The 27,080-nt window shown below is 44.1% G+C and overlaps 1 protein-coding gene and 17 non-coding genes across 18 annotated transcripts; all 18 read left to right on the top strand.

Moving 5' to 3' along the window:
- Window positions 1-498: 498 nt before the first annotated feature.
- LOC141381791 (uncharacterized) lies at window positions 499-7,238 on the top strand. Its single transcript, XM_073948280.1, has 6 exons — window positions 499-2,091; window positions 2,244-2,571; window positions 2,689-3,490; window positions 3,587-3,796; window positions 4,261-4,658; window positions 4,840-7,238. The coding sequence occupies exons 1-6, from the start codon at window positions 1,715-1,717 to the stop codon at window positions 5,839-5,841; spliced, it is 3,117 nt and encodes a 1,038-aa protein (XP_073804381.1). The 5' UTR covers window positions 499-1,714; the 3' UTR covers window positions 5,842-7,238.
- A 4,305-nt stretch (window positions 7,239-11,543) lies between these two features.
- On the top strand, window positions 11,544-11,616 carry trnam-cau (transfer RNA methionine (anticodon CAU)). The gene has a single exon. It is a non-coding gene; the product is annotated as a tRNA-Met (tRNA).
- Window positions 11,617-12,397: 781 nt separating this feature from the next.
- trnam-cau (transfer RNA methionine (anticodon CAU)) lies at window positions 12,398-12,470 on the top strand. Its single transcript has one exon. It is a non-coding gene; the product is annotated as a tRNA-Met (tRNA).
- A 781-nt stretch (window positions 12,471-13,251) lies between these two features.
- On the top strand, window positions 13,252-13,324 carry trnam-cau (transfer RNA methionine (anticodon CAU)). The gene has a single exon. It is a non-coding gene; the product is annotated as a tRNA-Met (tRNA).
- Window positions 13,325-14,105: 781 nt separating this feature from the next.
- On the top strand, window positions 14,106-14,178 carry trnam-cau (transfer RNA methionine (anticodon CAU)). The gene has a single exon. It is a non-coding gene; the product is annotated as a tRNA-Met (tRNA).
- A 780-nt stretch (window positions 14,179-14,958) lies between these two features.
- On the top strand, window positions 14,959-15,031 carry trnam-cau (transfer RNA methionine (anticodon CAU)). The gene has a single exon. It is a non-coding gene; the product is annotated as a tRNA-Met (tRNA).
- A 781-nt stretch (window positions 15,032-15,812) lies between these two features.
- On the top strand, window positions 15,813-15,885 carry trnam-cau (transfer RNA methionine (anticodon CAU)). Its single transcript has one exon. It is a non-coding gene; the product is annotated as a tRNA-Met (tRNA).
- A 781-nt stretch (window positions 15,886-16,666) lies between these two features.
- trnam-cau (transfer RNA methionine (anticodon CAU)) lies at window positions 16,667-16,739 on the top strand. The gene has a single exon. It is a non-coding gene; the product is annotated as a tRNA-Met (tRNA).
- Window positions 16,740-17,520: 781 nt separating this feature from the next.
- On the top strand, window positions 17,521-17,593 carry trnam-cau (transfer RNA methionine (anticodon CAU)). The gene has a single exon. It is a non-coding gene; the product is annotated as a tRNA-Met (tRNA).
- A 1,624-nt stretch (window positions 17,594-19,217) lies between these two features.
- trnam-cau (transfer RNA methionine (anticodon CAU)) lies at window positions 19,218-19,290 on the top strand. Its single transcript has one exon. It is a non-coding gene; the product is annotated as a tRNA-Met (tRNA).
- Window positions 19,291-20,071: 781 nt separating this feature from the next.
- Window positions 20,072-20,144, top strand: trnam-cau (transfer RNA methionine (anticodon CAU)). Its single transcript has one exon. It is a non-coding gene; the product is annotated as a tRNA-Met (tRNA).
- Window positions 20,145-20,925: 781 nt separating this feature from the next.
- Window positions 20,926-20,998, top strand: trnam-cau (transfer RNA methionine (anticodon CAU)). The gene has a single exon. It is a non-coding gene; the product is annotated as a tRNA-Met (tRNA).
- Window positions 20,999-21,779: 781 nt separating this feature from the next.
- trnam-cau (transfer RNA methionine (anticodon CAU)) lies at window positions 21,780-21,852 on the top strand. Its single transcript has one exon. It is a non-coding gene; the product is annotated as a tRNA-Met (tRNA).
- A 781-nt stretch (window positions 21,853-22,633) lies between these two features.
- Window positions 22,634-22,706, top strand: trnam-cau (transfer RNA methionine (anticodon CAU)). Its single transcript has one exon. It is a non-coding gene; the product is annotated as a tRNA-Met (tRNA).
- A 781-nt stretch (window positions 22,707-23,487) lies between these two features.
- trnam-cau (transfer RNA methionine (anticodon CAU)) lies at window positions 23,488-23,560 on the top strand. The gene has a single exon. It is a non-coding gene; the product is annotated as a tRNA-Met (tRNA).
- Window positions 23,561-24,341: 781 nt separating this feature from the next.
- trnam-cau (transfer RNA methionine (anticodon CAU)) lies at window positions 24,342-24,414 on the top strand. Its single transcript has one exon. It is a non-coding gene; the product is annotated as a tRNA-Met (tRNA).
- A 1,623-nt stretch (window positions 24,415-26,037) lies between these two features.
- trnam-cau (transfer RNA methionine (anticodon CAU)) lies at window positions 26,038-26,110 on the top strand. Its single transcript has one exon. It is a non-coding gene; the product is annotated as a tRNA-Met (tRNA).
- Window positions 26,111-26,891: 781 nt separating this feature from the next.
- On the top strand, window positions 26,892-26,964 carry trnam-cau (transfer RNA methionine (anticodon CAU)). The gene has a single exon. It is a non-coding gene; the product is annotated as a tRNA-Met (tRNA).
- The last annotated feature ends 116 nt before the right edge of the window (window positions 26,965-27,080 follow it).

The following is a 27,080-nucleotide window of genomic DNA, read 5'->3' as shown; positions in this document are numbered from 1 at the left end:
TATTTGCAATGAACCAGTTGTCTAATTAAATCTATTCTAACTTATATCTTATTTCTACCTGTAAAAGTAGCAGAGGGTGGTAGTAAAAAACAGCTTGAACTCGAAACACTGTAGAGAAATCAAACTGATTGTACAACAGACATATAGAAAGATAGTTTCTAATTGCTTGAAATTTAATGTGATATACACTAATGTTCAAAAAATTATTATTGTTAAAATATAAAAGCTTAATATTACTCATATTTTGCAAGAATTCTATTGTGTTTGATTTGCTCATAAATTAAGTAGATTTTATTTGATTTGAATTGTTTGAATAAATTATTCTTTATTTAATTTGCCTATATTATTATTTCACATTATTCCAGTTTTTACTAAATATTTGATCAAATAAATGTAGCCTTGATAAACATAATTAAAACATAAAAAAAATACATTGAGCAGATCGCAAACCTTTGAACAGTAGTGTACATTTTGCCATTGTGAACACAGTGTTTTTACTGAAATGCTTTTTGTCTTGCCCTTTTTGAGTTCACCAAACCAAGATTTTCCGGATCCCACATTGCTGCAGCAAAGCCAAATCTTAGTGTGGCTAGAAGACCATCACAGGTTGACGTTCAGCCCAGTTCAGCAGTGTGTAGTGCTTCTACACCAAGCACGGCTGTAAGTATTGTCATAATCCACATAGCTTTCTGAGAGAATTTGGTATAAGCATTTGTTTTACGTAAATTTGTATTTTTATTAAGTACAGTCACATTAAATCTCAATAAAACATCTCTGTAGTATTCTTTTAGTGCATAAAAACATATATATTAAAAATAAGCACCATTCTTTAAACTTTTTGTTCTGCATAAAAGCGCTGTGACAAAATTTTACAGTTTAGCAGCAATCATTCATTTCCAATGTATTTTATACATTAATGTTCAAATAAAGTAATGGTTGCAAAAAATTCTGATTAGTTAATGTTACTTATAGATATATATTTACAAAATGCACTTTGTTATACTGCTTGTTTGTACTGACACAGGACCTTCAAGTTTCTGCCCCCGTCCTCACATCCACTACGGCAGTGACCAGTTCCACAGAGCCGTCCGGCATTGTCTCAGTAAGTAATTTAATATTTTCTGTCCAAAAAAAGGTAATTTGGTTTGCATATTTGCTGCCCCAGCTGAATTCACACAAAGTGGTTTTAAGACCAGCCAATTAAATTGACTTGATGTTAATTAACTAAGCTTGATATATGTATAAATGCTAACAAAATAAAGAGGAAAAAATAAAGCAAAGAATCACAAAAATTACGCCTTCTGTTGTTGATATTTTATGTTCACAGTAGTAAAAGAAAAGAAAATGGATGGAAAAGTAGAAAGGAAAAAGAGAAATAACTATACTGGAAAATACTTTTGCTTCTTTAAAGAAAATGTTTATTGGTGAAATTCTATTAATGATTTTTGGAATTAAAATACATAATAAGGTATTTAAAAACAATCACTTAAAATCAAAGGTATTTAGATTATAATCATGATATCATGTGAGGGTACTCACTCAAATATGTAAGGTGCATTTACATTACCAGACTAAAGGTTTTATCTATTTTCCTTCACAGACTCCATCTTCTGGGTCATTGTTGCAAGCTCCATCAGCTGTTCCACTTCCGCGCCTTTGGGCTGAAACCTTGCCACCAGAGGACCACAAGTGGATTGCCAGCAGGCTTTTTAAAATGGGGTCCAAAGGAAAGCCAGAGCTTCGAGACAACCTCCAGCTCTGGTATTACCCTCCACAGCCTGCACTTACATACAATCAGGCTCCAGCTCCAGACAGATTTTTCTGTCATTCACTTTTGCTGTGGATGCCATACAAGCTGTGGAGGGTCAAAGTCCTTTGCCCTAATCCTGCATGTGGACAGCATCAGCTGACAGGTGGAGGTCTGCACAAAAGGGCACGGCAGGTTCTGGACATCGACAGGATGTACAACATGGTTACAGAAACCCTCATCTGTACCAAGTGCAAAGCCTCGCATGTGTCCTGGAGTCAGACTGTCTTGCAGCAGCTGGATCTTGGCCATCGCTCAGAGTTTCGGGTCATTCTCACACAGAAGTGAGTAATTGAACACCTTTATTCCTCGTGCAGTTGTTAACCTATCATCACAGATATATGAAAATACTTTACAAATATATATATATATATATATATATATATTATATATATATATATATATATGTTTATATTAATATTCTTCTGTTCCTAAGGTACGCCTGTGATATAAGAGTCATTCGCCTACTGCGTGAGCGTGGACTAGGCAACAGCCCCACAAGGGTCATCAAACAACTGAAGGAAAACCACAGTGAAGAGTGGCTCCAGCGTCTAGCCCGCTACACCACTCAGTGTGTGGATTTCCTCAGTGGACCTGGGGTGTTGCCGATCACCTTCCAGGAGCCCCCAGCACCTACAGTTGTGCCAAGCTGCAAGTGGCTCCTCACTGTCTACAGCCAGGACATCTTGACAAGGCTGAATGAAATCCATGCCAGGATAACATCGACCCATGGGTCCATCTTGAAGATGGATTCAACTAAAAAGGTTAGTGGATATTCATCAATTTATAATTTCTTTATTATATTCCAGCATTGGTAAAAACCCTTTGTGTAGTCTGCTTGATCTGACGATACACCATGGTTCTTCTCTTGTCTAATCTAGATCACAAAAAAGCTGGCTGGGACAGCAAAAGGAACAGGACTCTGGCTCACCTCTGTTGGCAATGAGTTTGGTCAGGTGCTGATAAGTGTGCTCACTGCCCAGGAAGGAGCAGGACTGGACAGGATGATGGATGGGCTGGTCAGAAGATACCAGGAGTCTGGTGTGGATCCACCTGCTGTTTTGTATGTGGACTGTGGGTGCTGCACTGATGTGGGTGAGACCAAACTCAAAGCCAGGTTTAGAGGATGGCCGGAGTTGACTGTGAAATTGGACATCTGGCACTTTATGCGCAGGATTGCTGTGGGATGTACAACTGATGCTCATCAACTGTATCCCATCTTCATGTCACGGATCTCTGCGTGCATTTTTGAATGGGATGCGGCTGATGTTTCTTTGCTACGCCAAGCAAAGCGAGCACTGTTGATGTCCCAAGGTTGGCCTGCGTTGACAGATGCTGATGTCAACAAGCATCTCACCAGGGAGGAGCTGGCTCTCCATTGCCGGAGGAGGACCCGTGGGGAGGAGACTACCATCCTTCTACTTGAACAGCTTCTTACTGAGCTCATGAGCAACAAGGGCAATGACTCGCTGGGCGTTCCTCTTTTAGACAAGGAAAGGATGGGGCACATCTGGAGTGTCCAAAAAAAGCATATAAAATGCATTCAGGACCCCCCTGGTGTCGTGCTCTATACTGAAACGGGGAGCATAACCAAGGGAGGTGTTCTGCTACGGACCTACAGATGTGCCAGGGGCTCCACGTCTCTCGAGTCCTTTCATTTACACCTCAATCGTTTCATCCCAGGTATGATTCTGCACAAACATTGTGTAAAAACGCATTAAATGTCTTTGTGTGTTTGTTTTTTAATCAAGTCCTAAACATTGTTTTTAATATTTACAGGGTACAGCGCAAATAGTCTGAACTTTCAGATTTATTTGCTGGAGGGACTAAACAGATGGAACCAGGACCGGGAGGCTGCTTCCTTGGCATCTGAACCATCAGCTTTACGCAGCTACACAGGAGAACTTGTTCACTGTGTAAACTGCAACTTTGAAAAGCTGTTTGGGAGAAAAGTGGTGCCCAACTTTTGTCCGCCTGCACGTTACACTGGTAAGAGATTTTGCTATTGTTAATAAACCTGCAATTTCTGTGTTCTCTCCATCTACTGTATCCAGTTTGATACAGTAGGTCAATGTTCATGAGCTTTGTGCTGTGAAATCTTTGCTTGTCTTTAAATATTTGTAAGAACAAATGTATTGTTTCATGACTATTTACTGAAGTAAAGCAAGATACAAAGTTATTATTACATTATTATTACATGTCATTATCAAACATAATGCTACAAGCTTTGAGTGAAATTTATTTGTACATTTCTCTGTCTTCGTTGTATTTCTATTGCATTTCATTAGATGTTTTGTCCAGAATATTTATTATGTTTTGGATCTCTGATTAAAATGTATGTTTTTGTTTGTTTCTTCCTTGACGTTGAGCTTTTAAAACTACTTGCTACTTCAACACCCAATCAAACATGGCTCTTAAAATTTGTTTATTTATGTTTCATTTATTTTTTTCAGGTGAGCTCATTGGAGTGCAGTATCTGTTCCAGCAGACTGGTCAGGCACTGCAGAACATGAACCCAGACTGTGAGCAGACTGCTGAGCTCATTGAGGATCTCAATGTGGAGGAGCGAGAAGAAGATGAGGGCTTCTGTGACATCAGTGAGGATCACTCTATTGATGATCCGGAGGCTGCTCTGTCACCATCCTCCTCCACATTGAGATCGGGTTCCTCCACTGCAGTCACCAGCAGTGTCGCTTCTTTGCCAGTCTCCACATGCCCTGCACTGGTCCCTGACCCACCTGCGCAGCCTGAAGAACCAATTTCACCTGTGCCCTTAGAGCCAGAAGAGGCTACGGAAGATGATGACGAAGATAATGATGATGACGACGATGAAGATGGTGATGAAGAGACTGTAAGTCCCACTAATTTCTGTCTTTACAATGATCTAGAATAATTTAAAAAATAAAGTGTAAAGTCAAACACGCATCAGGTTTATTTCCGTAGTGCAGCTTCAACATGATAACAGAATCAATTATGGAATTATGCATTGAACAATTTAATGTGCTATTTTTTTTTTGTTGTGCTTTCATTAGGCTGTTGACTACCAAAATATTCCGGGCTTCCAGCATGTGGACAGGCTGGCTGAATATCTGGTTGAGCTCCGGACCCACAAAAGCCTTAGCCTTACCAGCCAGGAGGCCAACGAGATTATTGGTCTTTGGCAAAGCCTGCATGACCAAGACAAGAAGCGGGTGGTGTATGCAGCTCGACACCAGAAGCGACTGCTGAGTGGGCGATTTAAAACACCCAAGAAGCCCACTCACACCCCTGGCGTGGAGAGCACTACCAGATGTGTGCTGGGTGCAAGCAGTGCTCCTGCTCAGTGGCCTGACTGTTGCCGTCTTGTGGAGACCATCTTTATTAGGCTTTGTACCATCCACCCTAGTCCCAAGCGAAAAGGCAAGGGAACCCTTTCAAGATGGTCTCTGATCCTGCAAGACTACCGCAGGATTAGGCAACTCGTACTGGGCAACAGCTTGGTAATGGGAGGTACATCCATGCAGCTGGTTGAGGTAAACCAGAATACCCTGATTCAGTGGTTTAATAACAGACAGAAGAAGCAGGAGCTGTCTGTGCTGGTTCAGGGTATTCAGTTGCCTCAACCCCTCCCAGAAGCCCAGGAACCTCTCCCAGTTGCCAAAAGTCTTCGGACAGAGCCAGACCAACCAGGAGAGCGGCACCAGTATGTGTTGCCAGAGAGCACAGCAGGTCAGGCAAGGCAGAGGCAGACATCTGCTGGACGACCCCCACTTAGACCCAAGGCACCAGTACAGACCCAGGTCATATTTACACCACCAGCACCTGGAGCATCGCTGCAGATGGTACCCAACATATACATCCCAGCTACACCAGGGTACCAGGGTATGCCGATGTTTCAGGGTGTACCAATGTTCCAGGCTGTGCCAATGGTCCAGGGAATCCCTATGGCCCAGGGTATCCCGATGATGCAAGGAGTGCAGGTGTACTGCCCACAGACTGAAACTTTGACTAAAGAAGAGTGGCTAGAGAAAATGAAAACGACCAATCCAAAATAATGTGTTTGTTTGTTTGTGTATGTATCAGAGGTGTGGACTCGAGTCATGTGACTTGGACTCGAGTCAGACTCGAGTCATGAATTTGATGACTTCAGACTTGACTTGACAAAATATAAAAAGACTTGCAACTCGACTTGGACTTGAACATAAATGACTCGGACTTTCACTTGGACTTGCGCCTATTGACTTGTAAAGACTTGCTACTTTCTATAAAAAGCCCAAAGACAAAAAGTATGTTGACACACAGAAAGCTCTATCTCTGCGTGTGTGTGCGTGTGTGACAGAGAGCATGCACGCATACTTTCGACCACTAGCGCTTTGTGGCGCACTTCCGTGTTTTTGCACCAGCGGGAAATTTGAAGATGCCATTTTCATTCTGACTCGGAGAGTGAAATAAACACATCCGCAATCTGCTCCTTTTGTTTTATTCAGCGGATTTACAACATCTGTCAAAGGTAAGAGACTTTACTACTCGCAATGTGTTACTGTTGTGCAAAAGCATTGTTTTACTGTTGTGTATAAGTCAATGAACTTCAGTTTTTTTAAACCAAATTTACCCTCTCGTGATTTATATCATATAATTATGAATGAACATGGCTGTAATTTATGTTTTTGCACTTGGTCGTTTGTGTCAATGCGCATATTATGTTTTATCTTTGTGTTTTGCCCATCCTCTGACAGTATTTTCTAACTATTTAATTAGTAGTAACATTGATTACATGCCATAATAACTAGATATATAATTTATTTTTAAAGCTCTTAAAACTGTAAAAAAAAAAAAGTTTTTTGTTATTTTCTGGTGACATTTTGCAATAAGGTTTCTTTAGTTAATCTATGTACTAACGTACTAATAATGAACTATACTTCTAAACCTTTATTAATTATAGTTTAACATTTACTATTGCATTATTACAATTTAAAGTTATGCTTGTTAACATTAATGTTAATGCACTGTGAGTTAACAAGAATTAACCAATAATTTTATTTCCATTAATTAAAGCATAAAATAATGAATACTTTAATGAACTGCACTGCATTGTTTGTTCACATTAGTACATGCATAAACTTAATTAATTAATAAAACCTTATTGTAAAGTGTTACATTTTTCATATTTTGGATTAATTCTATTAATTTTATTTAGTATTTAAAACCTTAAAGGTATTTTTATTATTGTTGATGTTATGCCTCTTAGCAATATTTTAGTCCTCTATATGGTTTTTAATTAAAATTTTTATTGCGAGAATGTAATGTAATGCATATATTTATATATTATAAATGCATGTTGAATTTCTGTTTGTTTGTTTTTCTGTATTTCCCCATCTATATTTAAGGATTATCTACTATTTTTAAAGTACTTAAAACCAACCATCTAATAAAAAATACAATTAACAATCACATTTTGTTTCATGAGTGTCTTTGTTCCTGTTTTGTAGGACTCTTATTTTAACAGATTTCATTTGGAAACACTTGACTGATCATTCAATTAAAGTTTTACCTTTATTATTCCATCACTCAATGAGATCATGTAATTGTGAGTTGAATTACTCCATTTGTAATTGTTTTTAAATAAACTAAAAACGAAGATATGTTTTATTCAGTTTGTTGAATGTGAACTTTTCTACTTTACATATTAAAAGATATTTAAAACCACTATGAATGTATTTAAACTAATATTTAAATTTATATAACTGTTTCACTGTGGGTATCTCTATTTTAATTTATTTAGCACATTTATTGGCTATTCAAACATGAAAACAAGTTTTAGACACTTTGTGGCTCTAATAAATGGTTAAACATAACAATATCCCAGCAGAAAAATCCAGCTACAACCAGCCTAGGCTGGTAAGCTGGTTTTAGCTGGTCGACCAGGCTGGTTTTAGAGGGGTTTTGGTCATTTCCAGGCTGGTTTCCAGCCATTTCCAGCCTGGTCTTAGCTGGTCAGGCTGGAAACTGACCAGCAAAATCCAGCTAAAACCAGCTTGACCAGCCTGGTTTAAGCTGGACATAGCTGGTTTTAGCTGGTCATCTCCCAGCCTGACCAGCTAAGACCAGGCTGGAAATGGCTGGAAACCAGCCTGGAAATGGCCAAAACCCCTCTAAAACCAGCCAACCAGCCTAGGCTGGTTTAAGCTGTTTTTTCAGTAGGGATTTTTGACAAAATGTTCTAAAATGATTGTTTACAAGTGCCTAAGTGGGATTCGAACCCCGTTCTTTATGAAAAGAAAGAAAAATCTGATTGGCTCTGACATTACTTTCACCAGTGGGCAGGTACTTCAATCTGATTTGCTGGTCTCTCACGCGCATAGTCAGTCTCTCTGCGTTTGCTTGAGTTTTGTCCACACTGGCGCTTCATAATTTTTCTGCTTTTGCTCTCCAGAGATCCTCCTGATAAATTGATTATTCCAGAATGTTGATATGGTTTATATATTGCTAAACTATTTAGTAACAATACACGAAAAACTATGTGGTTAAGGTAAATTCTATAATAAATACTAGTGTTTTTGAGAGTTAGGTATACTGCCTATGTTTAAGCCTAGTATTATTTACAAGTTGTTAATGAATGCTTCAGCATACTGTAGTATTAAGAATAGTGAAGTAATAAAATGAAATACAGAGTGTAGTTTTACTACAGTAAAGTGTGGTGAATTGTAGTATAATATACCCAATACTGTAAAAAAACTACAGCACTGGGTCATTTGTTTATATTACACTTGTGTTACCATAGCAACTATAATATGACCCCAACAGAACAATTAAAGTACTTTACTATAGTACTGTTCAAAACACTGTCCATGCCAATAGATGTGTTCAGGGAACCTGTGGAACAGCTTTTCCTCAAAATGAAGAGGATGACATGGAAAATGTCCTCCACAATCTCATCAATAATGTGGAAGACAGCAGAGACTAGTTCACTTTATTTTAGTTGCCATGATAAAATGGGATTGATAGTGAGATTTATTTAAAGAGTGAATAGTACAGTAGGCTATAATGCCAAATCATGATTTTCCTTATTTTTATCACAGTTACATTTCTGCTTGCGTTAGTTATATTTTTGTTTAAATGTTTTTATTTGATTAGTACGGTGAACCTTTTGGATGTTTAATAAATGTTTGTAAAACAAAATGCATTCTTTACATCCAACCTCTATTCTCTGTGTCTTTAAGTGTTTAAAACTGGAAATATCTCATCATAAAACATACAGCCAAAATGTTATGGTTTATTAGATAAAAAAATTAATATGTAAGTCTATTTTAGTATTCTGGTTATTGTTAATAAATAGTGCCTCAATATAAATCATATCAAAAAGCACAAAAGGAAGAGGTAACACAAGACACAAATTCTATATATAATTTCTGAGAGCGCGCAGAAAAATGTGTGTGTGAGCAGTGCATATTTGAGAGCGAGAGAAAATTTGCGCGTGAGCAGCGTATATTTGAGAGCTCGCAAGCAGTTTTGTCCACAGAGGAAATCGGTGCACGAGCATCACACAAGGTAGAGAGCAAAGTTCTTCATTGTTATGTGAGGAAAACAACGTTATTGTTTGTATGAAGTAACCTACTTCATTTAGAATATGTGCTACCATTTTACATTGCTGCTAGACAGATTTGCATCTCCATCTCTTTAGCACACACGAGATTCAATTGACAAAATACCAATTTCACTCAATTTTACTTTGCAGCATACAGGAGTTGTTGGTCTACTGCTGCCTCATTGAGGTTGTTTATGTAGTTTTAGTTAATCACAAGTTGATCACTGAAGACATAACATAGCACAACTAAACTTACTGAACTAGACAGCAGTAGACCTGCAATTTCTGTGTGATGTGAGGCAAAATGGACTCTTTTTTTGGTGGAACTCGTTCTTGTGCAATAGGCTGTGTAGACGAGACACAGCACTGTTTAGCACTTTTTCAGAAAATTACATTTGTATCTTTATATATCTAAGCAATGTTCTTTCATTAAAAAAAAAGGTTTGTTTAATAAATACAGATCTTACAGCCATACATAATCTGTTTAAATTTTATTTTTCTGTTAAAAAGACTCGAAAAGACTCGAAAATCAAACTATAGGACTTTGGACTTGACTTGAGACTTGTTGCCTTTGACTTGGGACTTGACTCGGGACTTGCCTGTCTTGACTCGGGACTTGACTCGGGACTTGAGGGCAATGAATTGAGACTTACTTGTGACTTGCCAAACAATGACTTGGTCCCACCTCTGGTATGTATATAGTGTAATAGTTCTTCAGTTCATTCAATTTCACTTGCTGTTAGTTTATATTTTTATTTCACATTTTCTTTAAATAGTGTATTTATTTTGCTGACATTTTATTTAACTTTTATATTATTTATGTGTGTGTGTGTGTATAGTGTTTACAGTTTATAACCATAATAATTCAATTTATTCTATTTCACTTGTTGTTTTTTTGCACATTTTACTTTTTAATCATTTATTTTGTTAACATTTTATTTACCTTATTTATTATTTATACATGTGTGTGTATTTATATAGTAACTAACCATAATAGTTCTACAGTTTATTCTATTTCACTTGTTGTTGGTTTCTATTTTATTGCGCAATTTATTTAAATAGTGTATTTATTTTGTTAACATTTTATTTAATGTATTATTTATATATATGTGTGTGTACATATGTATATATGTGTATATATGAGTGTATAAAGTTTACTACCATAATAGTTCTTCAATTTATACTATTTCACTTGTTGGTTTCTATTTTATTTCACATTTTATAAAAATAATTTATTTTATTAACATTTTATTTAACTGTTTATTATTTATGTGTATGTCTATAGTTTATACAGTTTATAACCATAATAGTTCTTCAATTGCCTTGTTTGATTCTGTTTTTGCGTCAGTCTCATAATCTGAAGGTCGTGAGTTCGAGCCTCACACGGGGCAAGGTGTTACCTTTTTGCACTTGGAAGTGCTTAGATGACTGGGCAGCATTTTTTATTCCCTTCCGTGTGGATCATGCTTCCCCGGGGCTAAAAAGCTACAGCTCCTCTGGAGACCTGGCGGTGTGAAGTTCCAAGAACATTTCCTGAGTCTGAAGCAATGATTGTTAGATGCTCCCATTCCTATCACATTGTCGCTTGACGTTCGGCGTGGATCTGTCAAATGTCATGAATTAACGTTGTGCGAGGATTTGACGAAAAGTCCTGCGAATCCCATTGCCTTAAAAATCAACGGCATCCCAGGACATTCCACTACATGTCATTCTAAGACAGTACTTTTGATCCCCTTTTGGTTCACTTGCATTAAAGCCCTCGTCCATTGTTTTGTTCACATGCTTTTCCGAGTTTTTGTGGACAATACCTTGATCGCAAACGCCTTAAAACCTACAGTCTAAAGAGCCCATTAAGGCTGCCAGGGACACTGCTAGGCTGCATAAACTTTGGCGCAAAGAGATTGATGCGGTGCTTTGTCAGTGTTACTGTATCACTCTGACAAGGTGGCAGAGAGTTAAAGACTTTAGCCTGAACGCATAGCCAAAGATTAGGTTTGTCGGAAGTGGCATTCGAACCCACGCCTCCAGGGGAAATTGCAACCTTAATGCAGCGCCTTAGACCGCTTGGCCATCCTGACATACCTACTTATCCCGAGCTGTCTCCTATTATCCACACCGAAGCACCGTGACATGGAAGCTGGTGTTTCACAGTTTGCCCAGATCCATCAGTCTGCCTCGTTGGCGCAGTAGGCAGCGCGTCAGTCTCATAATCTGAAGGTCGTGAGTTCGAGCCTCACACGGGGCAAGGTGCTACCTTTTGGCACTTGGAAGCGCTTAGATGACTGGGCAGCATTTTTTATTCCCTTCCGTGTGGATCATGCTTCCCCGGGGCTAAAAAGCTACAGCTCCTCTGGAGGCCTGGCGGTGTGAAGTTCCAAGAACATTTCCTGAGTCTGAAGCAATGATGGTAAGATGCTCCCATTCCTATCACGTTGTCGCTTGACGTTCGGCGTGGATCTGTCAAATGTCATGAATTAACGTTGTGCGAGGATTTGACGAAAAGTCCTGCGAATCCCATTGCCTTAAAAATCAACGGCATCCCAGGACATTCCACTACATGTCATTCTAAGACAGTACTTTTGATCCCCTTTTGGTTCACTTGCATTAAAGCCCTCGTCCATTGTTTTGTTCACATGCTTTACCGAGTTTTTGTGGACAATACCTTGATCGCAAACGCCTAAAAACCTACAGTCTAAAGAGCCCATTAAGGCTGCCAGTGACACTGCTAGGCTGCATAAACTTTGGCGCAAAGAGATTGATGCGGTGCTTTGTCAGTGTTACTGTATCACTCTGACAAGGTGGCAGAGAGCTAAAGACTTGAGCCTGAACGCATAGCCAAAGATTAGGGTTGTCGGAAGTGGCATTTGAATCCATGCCTCCAGGGGAAATTGCAACCTTAACGCAGCGCCTTAGACCGCTTGTCCATCCTGACATCCCTACTTATCCCGAGCTGTCTCCTAGTATCCACACCGAAGCACCGTGACATGGAAGCTGGTGTTTCACAGTTTGCCCAGGTCCATCAGTCTGCCTCGTTGGGGCAGTAGGCAGCGCGTCAGTCTCATAATCTGAAGGTCGTGAGTTCGAGCCTCACACGGGGCAAGGTGCTACCTTTTGGCACTTGGAAGCGCTTAGATGACTGGGCAGCATTTTTTATTCCCTTCCGTGTGGATCATGCTTCCCCGGGGCTAAAAAGCTACAGCTCCTCTGGAGGCCTGGCGGTGTGAAGTTCCAAGAACATTTCCTGAGTCTGAAGCAATGATGGTAAGATGCTCCCATTCCTATCACGTTGTCGCTTGACGTTCGGCGTGGATCTGTCAAATGTCATGAATTAACGTTGTGCGAGGATTTGACGAAAAGTCCTGCGAATCCCATTGCCTTAAAAATCAACGGCATCCCAGGACATTCCACTACATGGCATTCTAAGACAGTACTTTTGATCCCCTTTTGGTTCACTTGCATTAAAGCCCTCGTCCATTGTTTTGTTCACATGCTTTTCCGAGTTTTTGTGGACAATACCTTGATCGCAAACGCCTTAAAACCTACAGTCTAAAGAGCCCATTAAGGCTGCCAGTGACACTGCTAGGCTGCATAAACTTTGGCGCAAAGAGATTGATGCGGTGCTTTGTCAGTGTTACTGTATCACTCTGACAAGGTGGCAGAGAGCTAAAGACTTGAGCCTGAACGCATAGCCAAAGATTAGGGTTGTCGGAAGTGGCATTTGAATCCATGCCTCCAGGGGAAATTGCAACCTTAACGCAGCGCCTTAGACCGCTTGTCCATCCTGACATCCCTACTTATCCCGAGCTGTCTCCTAGTATCCACACCGAAGCACCGTGACATGGAAGCTGGTGTTTCACAGTTTGCCCAGGTCCATCAGTCTGCCTCGTTGGCGCAGTAGGCAGCGCGTCAGTCTCATAATCTGAAGGTCGTGAGTTCGAGCCTCACACGGGGCAAGGTGCTACCTTTTGGCACTTGGAAGCGCTTAGATGACTGGGCAGCATTTTTTATTCCCTTCCGTGTGGATCATGCTTCCCCGGGGCTAAAAAGCTACAGCTCCTCTGGAGGCCTGGCGGTGTGAAGTTCCAAGAACATTTCCTGAGTCTGAAGCAATGATGGTAAGATGCTCCCATTCCTATCACGTTGTCGCTTGACGTTCGGCGTGGATCTGTCAAATGTCATAAATTAACGTTGTGCGAGGATTTGACGAAAAGTCCTGCGAATCCCATTGCCTTAAAAATCAACGGCATCCCAGGACATTCCACTACATGGCATTCTAAGACAGTACTTTTGATCCCCTTTTGGTTCACTTGCATTAAAGCCCTCGTCCATTGTTTTGTTCACATGCTTTTCCGAGTTTTTGTGGACAATACCTTGATCGCAAACGCCTTAAAACCTACAGTGTAAAGAGCCCATTAAGGCTGCCAGAGACACTGCTAGGCTGCATAAACTTTGGCGCAAAGAGATTGATGCGGTGCTTTGTCAGTGTTACTGTATCACTCTGACAAGGTGGCAGAGAGTTAAAGACTTGAGCCTGAACGCATAGCCAAAGATTAGGTTTGTCGGAAGTGGCATTCGAACCCACGCCTCCAGGGGAAATTGCAACCTTAATGCAGCGCCTTAGACCGCTTGGCCATCCTGACATACCTACTTATCCCGAGCTGTCTCCTATTATCCACACCGAAGCACCGTGACATGGAAGCTGGTGTTTCACAGTTTGCCCAGATCCATCAGTCTGCCTCGTTGGCGCAGTAGGCAGCGCGTCAGTCTCATAATCTGAAGGTCGTGAGTTCGAGCCTCACACGGGGCAAGGTGCTACCTTTTGGCACTTGGAAGCGCTTAGATGACTGGGCAGCATTTTTTATTCCCTTCCGTGTGGATCATGCTTCCCCGGGGCTAAAAAGCTACAGCTCCTCTGGAGGCCTGGCGGTGTGAAGTTCCAAGAACATTTCCTTAGTCTGAAGCAATGATGGTAAGATGCTCCCATTCCTATCACGTTGTCGCTTGACGTTCGGCGTGGATCTGTCAAATGTCATGAATTAACGTTGTGCGAGGATTTGACGAAAAGTCCTGCGAATCCCATTGCCTTAAAAATCAACGGCATCCCAGGACATTCCACTACATGTCATTCTAAGACAGTACTTTTGATCCCCTTTTGGTTCACTTGCATTAAAGCCCTCGTCCATTGTTTTGTTCACATGCTTTACCGAGTTTTTGTGGACAATACCTTGATCGCAAACGCCTTAAAACCTACAGTCTAAAGAGCCCATTAAGGCTGCCAGTGACACTGCTAGGCTGCATAAACTTTGGCGCAAAGAGATTGATGCGGTGCTTTGTCAGTGTTACTGTATCACTCTGACAAGGTGGCAGAGAGTTAAAGACTTGAGCCTGAACGCATAGCCAAAGATTAGGTTTGTCGGAAGTGGGATTCGAACCCATGCCTCCAGAGGAAACTGCAACCTGAATGCAGCGCCTTAGACCGTTGGCCATCCTGACATCCCTGCTTATCCCGAGCTGTCTCCTAGTATCCACACCGAAGCACCGTGACATGGAAGCTGGTGTTTCACAGTTTGCCCAGGTCCATCAGTCTGCCTCGTTGGCGCAGTAGGCAGCGCGTCAGTCTCATAATCTGAAGGTCGTGAGTTCGAGCCTCACACGGGGCAAGGTGCTACATTTTGGCACTTGGAAGCGCTTAGATGACTGGGCAGCATTTTTTATTCCCTTCCGTGTGGATCATGCTTCCCCGGGGCTAAAAAGCTACAGCTCCTCTGGAGGCCTGGCGGTGTGAAGTTCCAAGAACATTTCCTGAGTCTGAAGCAATGATGGTAAGATGCTCCCATTCCTATCACGTTGTCGCTTGACGTTCGGCGTGGATCTGTCAAATGTCATGAATTAACGTTGTGCGAGGATTTGACGTAAAGTCCTGCGAATCCCATTGCCTTAAAAATCAACGGCATCCCAGGACATTCCACTACATGTCATTCTAAGACAGTACTTTTGATCCCCTTTTGGTTCACTTGCATTAAAGCCCTCGTCCATTGTTTTGTTCACATGCTTTTCCGAGTTTTTGTGGACAATACCTTGATCGCAAACGCCTTAAAACCTACAGTGTAAAGAGCCCATTAAGGCTGCCAGAGACACTGCTAGGCTGCATAAACTTTGGCGCAAAGAGATTGATGCGGTGCTTTGTCAGTGTTACTGTATCACTCTGACAAGGTGGCAGAGAGTTAAAGACTTGAGCCTGAACGCATAGCCAAAGATTAGGTTTGTCGGAAGTGGCATTCGAACCCACGCCTCCAGGGGAAATTGCAACCTTAATGCAGCGCCTTAGACCGCTTGGCCATCCTGACATACCTACTTATCCCGAGCTGTCTCCTATTATCCACACCGAAGCACCGTGACATGGAAGCTGGTGTTTCACAGTTTGCCCAGATCCATCAGTCTGCCTCGTTGGCGCAGTAGGCAGCGCGTCAGTCTCATAATCTGAAGGTCGTGAGTTCGAGCCTCACACGGGGCAAGGTGCTACCTTTTGGCACTTGGAAGCGCTTAGATGACTGGGCAGCATTTTTTATTCCCTTCCGTGTGGATCATGCTTCCCCGGGGCTAAAAAGCTACAGCTCCTCTGGAGGCCTGGCGGTGTGAAGTTCCAAGAACATTTCCTGAGTCTGAAGCAATGATGGTAAGATGCTCCCATTCCTATCACGTTGTCGCTTGACGTTCGGCGTGGATCTGTCAAATGTCATGAATTAACGTTGTGCGAGGATTTGACGTAAAGTCCTGCGAATCCCATTGCCTAAAAAATCAACGGCATCCCAGGACATTCCACTACATGTCATTCTAAGACAGTACTTTTGATCCCCTTTTGGTTCACTTGCATTAAAGCCCTCGTCCATTGTTTTGTTCACATGCTTTACCGAGTTTTTGTGGACAATACCTTGATCGCAAACGCCTTAAAACCTACAGTCTAAAGAGCCCATTAAGGCTGCCAGTGACACTGCTAGGCTGCATAAACTTTGGCGCAAAGAGATTGATGCGGTGCTTTGTCAGTGTTACTGTATCACTCTGACAAGATGGCAGAGAGCTAAAGACTTGAGCCTGAACGCATAGCCAAAGATTAGGGTTGTCGGAAGTGGCATTTGAATCCATGCCTCCAGGGGAAATTGCAATCTTATCGCAGCGCCTTAGACCGCTTGTCCATCCTGACATCCCTACTTATCCCGAGCTGTCTCCTAGTATCCACACCGAAGCACCGTGACATGGAAGCTGGTGTTTCACAGTTTGCCCAGGTCCATCAGTCTGCCTCGTTGGCGCAGTAGGCAGCGCGTCAGTCTCATAATCTGAAGGTCGTGAGTTCGAGCCTCACACGGGGCAAGGTGCTACCTTTTGGCACTTGGAAGCGCTTAGATGACTGGGCAGCATTTTTTATTCCCTTCCGTGTGGATCATGCTTCCCCGGGGCTAAAAAGCTACAGCTCCTCTGGAGGCCTGGCGGTGTGAAGTTCCAAGAACATTTCCTGAGTCTGAAGCAATGATGGTAAGATGCTCCCATTCCTATCATGTTGTCGCTTGACGTTCGGCGTGGATCTGTCAAATGTCATAAATTAACGTTGTGCGAGGATTTGACGAAAAGTCCTGCGAATCCCATTGCCTTAAAAATCAACGGCATCCCAGGACATTCCACTACATGTCATTCTAAGACAGTACTTTTGATCCCCTTTTGGTTCACTTGCATTAAAGCCCTCGTCCATTGTTTTGTTCACATGCTTTTCCGAGTTTTTGTGGACAATACCTTGATCGCAAACGCCTTAAAACCTACAGTTTAAAGAGCCCATTAAGGCTACCAGGGACACTGCTAGGCTGCATAAACTTTGGCGCAAAGAGATTGATGCAGTGCTTTGTCAGTGTTACTGTATCACTCTGACAAGGTGGCAGAGAGTTAAAGACTTGAGCCTGAACGCATAGCCAAAGATTAGGTTTGTCGGAAGTGGCATTTGAACCCACGCCTCCAGGGGAAATTGCAATCTTAACGCAGCGCCTTAGACCGCTTGTCCATCCTGACATCCCTACTTATCCCGAGCTGTCTCCTAGTATCCACACCGAAGCACCGTGACATGGAAGCTGGTGTTTCACAGTTTGCCCAGGTCCGTCAGTCTGCCTCGTTGGCGCAGTAGGCAGCGCGTCAGTCTCATAATCTGAAGGTCGTGAGTTCGAGCCTCACGCGGAGCAAGGTGCTACCTTTAGGCACTTGGAAGCGCTTAGATGACTGGGCAGCATTTTTTATTCCCTTCCGTGTGGATCATGTTTCCCCGGGGCTAAAAAGCTACAGCTCCTCTGGAGGCCTGGCGGTGTGAAGTTCCAAGAACATTTCCTGAGTCTGAAGCAATGATGGTAAGATGCTCCCATTCCTATCACGTTGTCGCTTGACGTTCGGCGTGGATCTGTCAAATGTCATGAATTAACATTGTGCGAGGATTTGACGAAAAGTCCTGCGAATACCATTGCCTTAAAAATCAACGGCATCCCAGGACATTCCACTACATGGCATTCTAAGACAGTACTTTTGATCCACTTTTGGTTCACTTGCATTAAAGCCCTCGTCCATTGTTTTGTTCACATGCTTTTCCGAGTTTTTGTGGACAATACCTTGATCGCAAACGCCTTAAAACCTACAGTGTAAAGAGCCCATTAAGGCTGCCAGAGACACTGCTAGGCTGCATAAACTTTGGCGCAAAGAGATTGATGCGGTGCTTTGTCAGTGTTACTGTATCACTCTGACAAGGTGGCAGAGAGTTAAAGACTTGAGCCTGAACGCATAGCCAAAGATTAGGTTTGTCGGAAGTGGGATTCGAACCCATGCCTCCAGAGGAAACTGCAACCTGAATGCAGCGCCTTAGACCGTTGGCCATCCTGACATCCCTGCTTATCCCGAGCTGTCTCCTAGTATCCACACCGAAGCACCGTGACATGGAAGCTGGTGTTTCACAGTTTGCCCAAGTCTATCAGTCTGCCACATTAGCGCAGTAGGCAGCACGTCAGTCTCATCATCTGAAGGTCGTGAGTTCGAGCTTCACACGGGGCAAGGTGTTACCTTTTGGCGCTTAGATGACTGGGCAGCATTTTTTATTCCCTTCCGTGTGGATCATGCTTCCCCGGGGCTAAAAAGCTACAGCTCCTCTGGAGACCTGGCGGTGTGAAGTTCCAAGAACATTTCCTGAGTCTGAAGCAATGATGGTAAGATGCTCCCATTCCTATCACATTGTCGCTTGACGTTCGGCGTGGATCTGTCAAATGTCATGAATTAACGTTGTGCGAGGATTTGACGAAAAGTCCTGCGAATCCCATTGCCTTAAAAATCAACGGCATCCCAGGACATTCCACTACATGTCATTCTAAGATAGTACTTTTGATCCCCTTTTGGTTCACTTGCATTAAAGCCCTCGTCCATTGTTTTGTTCACATGCTTTTCCGAGTTTTTGTGGACAATACCTTGATCGCAAACGCCTTAAAACCTACAGTGTAAAGAGCCCATTAAGGCTGCCAGAGACACTGCTAGGCTGCATAAACTTTGGCGCAAAGAGATTGATGCGGTGCTTTGTCAGTGTTACTGTATCACTCTGACAAGGTGGCAGAGAGTTAAAGACTTGAGCCTGAACGCATAGCCAAAGATTAGGTTTGTCGGAAGTGGCATTCGAACCCACGCCTCCAGGGGAAATTGCAACCTTAACGCAGCGCCTTAGACCGCTTGTCCATCCTGACATCCCTACTTATCCCGAGCTGTCTCCTAGTATCCACACCGAAGCACCGTGACATGGAAGCTGGTGTTTCACAGTTTGCCCAGGTCCATCAGTCTGCCTCGTTGGCGCAGTAGGCAGCGCGTCAGTCTCATAATCTGAAGGTCGTGAGTTCGAGCCTCACACGGGGCAAGGTGCTACCTTTTGGCACTTGGAAGCGCTTAGATGACTGGGCAGCATTTTTTATTCCCTTCCGTGTGGATCATGCTTCCCCGGGGCTAAAAAGCTACAGCTCCTCTGGAGGCCTGGCGGTGTGAAGTTCCAAGAACATTTCCTGAGTCTGAAGCAATGATGGTAAGATGCTCCCATTCCTATCACGTTGTCGCTTGACGTTCGGCGTGGATCTGTCAAATGTCATGAATTAACGTTGTGCGAGGATTTGACGAAAAGTCCTGCGAATCCCATCGCCTTAAAAATCAACGGCATCCCAGGACATTCCACTACATGGCATTCTAAGACAGTACTTTTGATCCCCTTTTGGTTCACTTGCATTAAAGCCCTCGTCCATTGTTTTGTTCACATGCTTTTCCGAGTTTTTGTGGACAATACCTTGATCGCAAACGCCTTAAAACCTACAGTGTAAAGAGCCCATTAAGGCTGCCAGAGACACTGCTAGGCTGCATAAACTTTGGCGCAAAGAGATTGATGCGGTGCTTTGTCAGTGTTACTGTATCACTCTGACAAGGTGGCAGAGAGTTAAAGACTTGAGCCTGAACGCATAGCCAAAGATTAGGTTTGTCGGAAGTGGCATTCGAACCCACGCCTCCAGGGGAAATTGCAACCTTAATGCAGCGCCTTAGACCGCTTGGCCATCCTGACATACCTACTTATCCCGAGCTGTCTCCTATTATCCACACCGAAGCACCGTGACATGGAAGCTGGTGTTTCACAGTTTGCCCAGATCCATCAGTCTGCCTCGTTGGCGCAGTAGGCAGCGCGTCAGTCTCATAATCTGAAGGTCGTGAGTTCGAGCCTCACACGGGGCAAGGTGCTACCTTTTGGCACTTGGAAGCGCTTAGATGACTGGGCAGCATTTTTTATTCCCTTCCGTGTGGATCATGCTTCCCCGGGGCTAAAAAGCTACAGCTCCACTGGAGACCTGGCGGTGTGAAGTTCCAAGAACATTTCCTGAGTCTGAAGCAATGATGGTAAGATGCTCCCATTCCTATCACGTTGTCGCTTGACGTTCGGCGTGGATCTGTCAAATGTCATGAATTAACGTTGTGCGAGGATTTGACGAAAAGTCCTGCGAATCCCATTGCCTTAAAAATCAACGGCATCCCAGGACATTCCACTACATGGCATTCTAAGATAGTACTTTTGATCCCCTTTTGGTTCACTTGCATTAAAGCCCTCGTCCATTGTTTTGTTCACATGCTTTTCCGAGTTTTTGTGGACAATACCTTGATCGCAAACGCCTTAAAACCTACAGTGTAAAGAGCCCATTAAGGCTGCCAGAGACACTGCTAGGCTGCATAAACTTTGGCGCAAAGAGATTGATGCGGTGCTTTGTCAGTGTTACTGTATCACTCTGACAAGGTGGCAGAGAGTTAAAGACTTGAGCCTGAACGCATAGCCAAAGATTAGGTTTGTCGGAAGTGGCATTCGAACCCACGCCTCCAGGGGAAATTGCAACCTTAACGCAGCGCCTTAGACCGCTTGTCCATCCTGACATCCCTACTTATCCCGAGCTGTCTCCTAGTATCCACACCGAAGCACCGTGACATGGAAGCTGGTGTTTCACAGTTTGCCCAGGTCCATCAGTCTGCCTCGTTGGCGCAGTAGGCAGCGCGTCAGTCTCATAATCTGAAGGTCGTGAGTTCGAGCCTCACACGGGGCAAGGTGCTACCTTTTGGCACTTGGAAGCGCTTAGATGACTGGGCAGCATTTTTTATTCCCTTCCGTGTGGATCATGCTTCCCCGGGGCTAAAAAGCTACAGCTCCTCTGGAGGCCTGGCGGTGTGAAGTTCCAAGAACATTTCCTGAGTCTGAAGCAATGATGGTAAGATGCTCCCATTCCTATCACGTTGTCGCTTGACGTTCGGCGTGGATCTGTCAAATGTCATAAATTAACGTTGTGCGAGGATTTGACGAAAAGTCCTGCGAATCCCATTGCCTTAAAAATCAACGGCATCCCAGGACATTCCACTACATGGCATTCTAAGACAGTACTTTTGATCCCCTTTTGGTTCACTTGCATTAAAGCCCTCGTCCATTGTTTTGTTCACATGCTTTTCCGAGTTTTTGTGGACAATACCTTGATCGCAAACGCCTTAAAACCTACAGTGTAAAGAGCCCATTAAGGCTGCCAGAGACACTGCTAGGCTGCATAAACTTTGGCGCAAAGAGATTGATGCGGTGCTTTGTCAGTGTTACTGTATCACTCTGACAAGGTGGCAGAGAGTTAAAGACTTGAGCCTGAACGCATAGCCAAAGATTAGGTTTGTCGGAAGTGGCATTCGAACCCACGCCTCCAGGGGAAATTGCAACCTTAATGCAGCGCCTTAGACCGCTTGGCCATCCTGACATACCTACTTATCCCGAGCTGTCTCCTATTATCCACACCGAAGCACCGTGACATGGAAGCTGGTGTTTCACAGTTTGCCCAGATCCATCAGTCTGCCTCGTTGGCGCAGTAGGCAGCGCGTCAGTCTCATAATCTGAAGGTCGTGAGTTCGAGCCTCACACGGGGCAAGGTGCTACCTTTTGGCACTTGGAAGCGCTTAGATGACTGGGCAGCATTTTTTATTCCCTTCCGTGTGGATCATGCTTCCCCGGGGCTAAAAAGCTACAGCTCCTCTGGAGGCCTGGCGGTGTGAAGTTCCAAGAACATTTCCTGAGTCTGAAGCAATGATGGTAAGATGCTCCCATTCCTATCACGTTGTCGCTTGACGTTCGGCGTGGATCTGTCAAATGTCATGAATTAACGTTGTGCGAGGATTTGACGAAAAGTCCTGCGAATCCCATTGCCTTAAAAATCAACGGCATCCCAGGACATTCCACTACATGTCATTCTAAGACAGTACTTTTGATCCCCTTTTGGTTCACTTGCATTAAAGCCCTCGTCCATTGTTTTGTTCACATGCTTTACCGAGTTTTTGTGGACAATACCTTGATCGCAAACGCCTTAAAACCTACAGTCTAAAGAGCCCATTAAGGCTGCCAGTGACACTGCTAGGCTGCATAAACTTTGGCGCAAAGAGATTGATGCGGTGCTTTGTCAGTGTTACTGTATCACTCTGACAAGGTGGCAGAGAGCTAAAGACTTGAGCCTGAACGCATAGCCAAAGATTAGGGTTGTCGGAAGTGGCATTTGAATCCATGCCTCCAGGGGAAATTGCAACCTTAACGCAGCGCCTTAGACCGCTTGTCCATCCTGACATCCCTACTTATCCCGAGCTGTCTCCTAGTATCCACACCGAAGCACCGTGACATGGAAGCTGGTGTTTCACAGTTTGCCCAGGTCCATCAGTCTGCCTCGTTGGCGCAGTAGGCAGCGCGTCAGTCTCATAATCTGAAGGTCGTGAGTTCGAGCCTCACACGGGGCAAGGTGCTACCTTTTGGCACTTGGAAGCGCTTAGATGACTGGGCAGCATTTTTTATTCCCTTCCGTGTGGATCATGCTTCCCCGGGGCTAAAAAGCTACAGCTCCTCTGGAGGCCTGGCGGTGTGAAGTTCCAAGAACATTTCCTGAGTCTGAAGCAATGATGGTAAGATGCTCCCATTCCTATCACGTTGTCGCTTGACGTTCGGCGTGGATCTGTCAAATGTCATGAATTAACGTTGTGCGAGGATTTGACGTAAAGTCCTGCGAATCCCATTGCCTTAAAAATCAACGGCATCCCAGGACATTCCACTACATGTCATTCTAAGACAGTACTTTTGATCCCCTTTTGGTTCACTTGCATTAAAGCCCTCGTCCATTGTTTTGTTCACATGCTTTTCCGAGTTTTTGTGGACAATACCTTGATCGCAAACGCCTTAAAACCTACAGTGTAAAGAGCCCATTAAGGCTGCCAGAGACACTGCTAGGCTGCATAAACTTTGGCGCAAAGAGATTGATGCGGTGCTTTGTCAGTGTTACTGTATCACTCTGACAAGGTGGCAGAGAGTTAAAGACTTGAGCCTGAACGCATAGCCAAAGATTAGGTTTGTCGGAAGTGGCATTCGAACCCACGCCTCCAGGGGAAATTGCAACCTTAATGCAGCGCCTTAGACCGCTTGGCCATCCTGACATACCTACTTATCCCGAGCTGTCTCCTATTATCCACACCGAAGCACCGTGACATGGAAGCTGGTGTTTCACAGTTTGCCCAGATCCATCAGTCTGCCTCGTTGGCGCAGTAGGCAGCGCGTCAGTCTCATAATCTGAAGGTCGTGAGTTCGAGCCTCACACGGGGCAAGGTGCTACCTTTTGGCACTTGGAAGCGCTTAGATGACTGGGCAGCATTTTTTATTCCCTTCCGTGTGGATCATGCTTCCCCGGGGCTAAAAAGCTACAGCTCCTCTGGAGGCCTGGCGGTGTGAAGTTCCAAGAACATTTCCTGAGTCTGAAGCAATGATGGTAAGATGCTCCCATTCCTATCACGTTGTCGCTTGACGTTCGGCGTGGATCTGTCAAATGTCATGAATTAACGTTGTGCGAGGATTTGACGTAAAGTCCTGCGAATCCCATTGCCTAAAAAATCAACGGCATCCCAGGACATTCCACTACATGTCATTCTAAGACAGTACTTTTGATCCCCTTTTGGTTCACTTGCATTAAAGCCCTCGTCCATTGTTTTGTTCACATGCTTTACCGAGTTTTTGTGGACAATACCTTGATCGCAAACGCCTTAAAACCTACAGTCTAAAGAGCCCATTAAGGCTGCCAGTGACACTGCTAGGCTGCATAAACTTTGGCGCAAAGAGATTGATGCGGTGCTTTGTCAGTGTTACTGTATCACTCTGACAAGGTGGCAGAGAGCTAAAGACTTGAGCCTGAACGCATAGCCAAAGATTAGGGTTGTCAGAAGTGGCATTTGAATCCATGCCTCCAGGGGAAATTGCAATCTTATCGCAGCGCCTTAGACCGCTTGTCCATCCTGACATCCCTACTTATCCCGAGCTGTCTCCTAGTATCCACACCGAAGCACCGTGACATGGAAGCTGGTGTTTCACAGTTTGCCCAAGTCCATCAGTCTGCCTCGTTGGCGCAGTAGGCAGCGCGTCAGTCTCATAATCTAAAGGTCGTGAGTTCGAGCCTCACATGGGGCAAGGTGCTACCTTTTGGCACTTGGAAGCGCTTAGATGACTGGGCAGCATTTTTTATTCCCTTCCGTGTGGATCATGCTTCCCCGGGGCTAAAAAGCTACAGCTCCTCTGGAGGCCTGGCGGTGTGAAGTTCCAAGAACATTTCCTGAGTCTGAAGCAATGATGGTAAGATGCTCCCATTCCTATCATGTTGTCGCTTGACGTTCGGCGTGGATCTGTCAAATGTCATAAATTAACGTTGTGCGAGGATTTGACGAAAAGTCCTGCGAATCCCATTGCCTTAAAAATCAACGGCATCCCAGGACATTCCACTACATGGCATTCTAAGACAGTACTTTTGATCCACTTTTGGTTCACTTGCATTAAAGCCCTCGTCCATTGTTTTGTTCACATGCTTTTCCGAGTTTTGTGGACAATACCTTGATCGCAAACGCCTTAAAACCTACAGTGTAAAGAGCCCATTAAGGCTGCCAGAGACACTGCTAGGCTGCATAAACTTTGGCGCAAAGAGATTGATGCGGTGCTTTGTCAGTGTTACTGTATCACTCTGACAAGGTGGCAGAGAGTTAAAGACTTGAGCCTGAACGCATAGCCAAAGATTAGGTTTGTCGGAAGTGGGATTCGAACCCATGCCTCCAGAGGAAACTGCAACCTGAATGCAGCGCCTTAGACCGTTGGCCATCCTGACATCCCTGCTTATCCCGAGCTGTCTCCTAGTATCCACACCGAAGCACCGTGACATGGAAGCTGGTGTTTCACAGTTTGCCCAAGTCTATCAGTCTGCCACATTAGCGCAGTAGGCAGCATGTCAGTCTCATCATCTGAAGGTCGTGAGTTCGAGCTTCACACGGGGCAAGGTGTTACCTTTTGGCGCTTAGATGACTGGGCAGCATTTTTTATTCCCTTCCGTGTGGATCATGCTTCCCCGGGGCTAAAAAGCTACAGCTCCTCTGGAGACCTGGCGGTGTGAAGTTCCAAGAACATTTCCTGAGTCTGAAGCAATGATGGTTAGATGCTCCCTTTCCTATCACATTGTCGCTTGACGTTCGGCGTGGATCTGTCAAATGTCATGAATTAACGTTGTGCGAGGATTTGACGAAAAGTCCTGCGAATCCCATTGCCTTAAAAATCAACGGCATCCCAGGACATTCCACTACATGGCATTCTAAGACAGTACTTTTGATCCCCTTTTGGTTCACTTGCATTAAAGCCCTCGTCCATTGTTTTGTTCACATGCTTTTCCGAGTTTTTGTGGACAATACCTTGATCGCAAACGCCTTAAAACCTACAGTCTAAAGAGCCCATTAAGGCTGCCAGTGACACTGCTAGGCTGCATAAACTTTGGCGCAAAGAGATTGATGCGGTGCTTTGTCAGTGTTACTGTATCACTCTGACAAGGTGGCAGAGAGCTAAAGACTTGAGCCTGAACGCATAGCCAAAGATTAGGTTTGTCGGAAGTGGCATTTGAATCCATGCCTCCAGGGGAAATTGCAACCTTAACGCAGCGCCTTAGACCGCTTGTCCATCCTGACATCCCTACTTATCCCGAGCTGTCTCCTAGTATCCACACCGAAGCACCGTGACATGGAAGCTGGTGTTTCACAGTTTGCCCAGGTCCATCAGTCTGCCTCGTTGGCGCAGTAGGCAGCGCGTCAGTCTCATAATCTGAAGGTCGTGAGTTCGAGCCTCACACGGGGCAAGGTGCTACCTTTTGGCACTTGGAAGCGCTTAGATGACTGGGCAGCATTTTTTATTCCCTTCCGTGTGGATCATGCTTCCCCGGGGCTAAAAAGCTACAGCTCCTCTGGAGGCCTGGCGGTGTGAAGTTCCAAGAACATTTCCTGAGTCTGAAGCAATGATGGTAAGATGCTCCCATTCCTATCACGTTGTCGCTTGACGTTCGGCGTGGATCTGTCAAATGTCATAAATTAACGTTGTGCGAGGATTTGACGAAAAGTCCTGCGAATCCCATTGCCTTAAAAATCAACGGCATCCCAGGACATTCCACTACATGTCATTCTAAGACAGTACTTTTGATCCCCTTTTGGTTCACTTGCATTAAAGCCCTCGTCCATTGTTTTGTTCACATGCTTTTCCGAGTTTTTGTGGACAATACCTTGATCGCAAACGCCTTAAAACCTACAGTTTAAAGAGCCCATTAAGGCTACCAGGGACACTGCTAGGCTGCATAAACTTTGGCGCAAAGAGATTGATGCGGTGCTTTGTCAGTGTTACTGTATCACTCTGACAAGGTGGCAGAGAGTTAAAGACTTGAGCCTGAACGCATAGCCAAAGATTAGGTTTGTCGGAAGTGGCATTCGAACCCACGCCTCCAGGGGAAATTGCAACCTTAATGCAGCGCCTTAGACCGCTTGGCCATCCTGACATACCTACTTATCCCGAGCTGTCTCCTATTATCCACACCGAAGCACCGTGACATGGAAGCTGGTGTTTCACAGTTTGCCCAGATCCATCAGTCTGCCTCGTTGGCGCAGTAGGCAGCGCGTCAGTCTCATAATCTGAAGGTCGTGAGTTCGAGCCTCACACGGGGCAAGGTGCTACCTTTTGGCACTTGGAAGCGCTTAGATGACTGGGCAGCATTTTTTATTCCCTTCCGTGTGGATCATGCTTCCCCGGGGCTAAAAAGCTACAGCTCCTCTGGAGGCCTG

This window comes from Danio rerio, chromosome 4 (genome assembly GCF_049306965.1).
Source record: "Danio rerio strain Tuebingen ecotype United States chromosome 4, GRCz12tu, whole genome shotgun sequence".
Classification (NCBI taxonomy): domain Eukaryota; kingdom Metazoa; phylum Chordata; class Actinopteri; order Cypriniformes; family Danionidae; genus Danio; species Danio rerio.
This window is presented reverse-complemented; position numbering and strand designations above follow the sequence as displayed.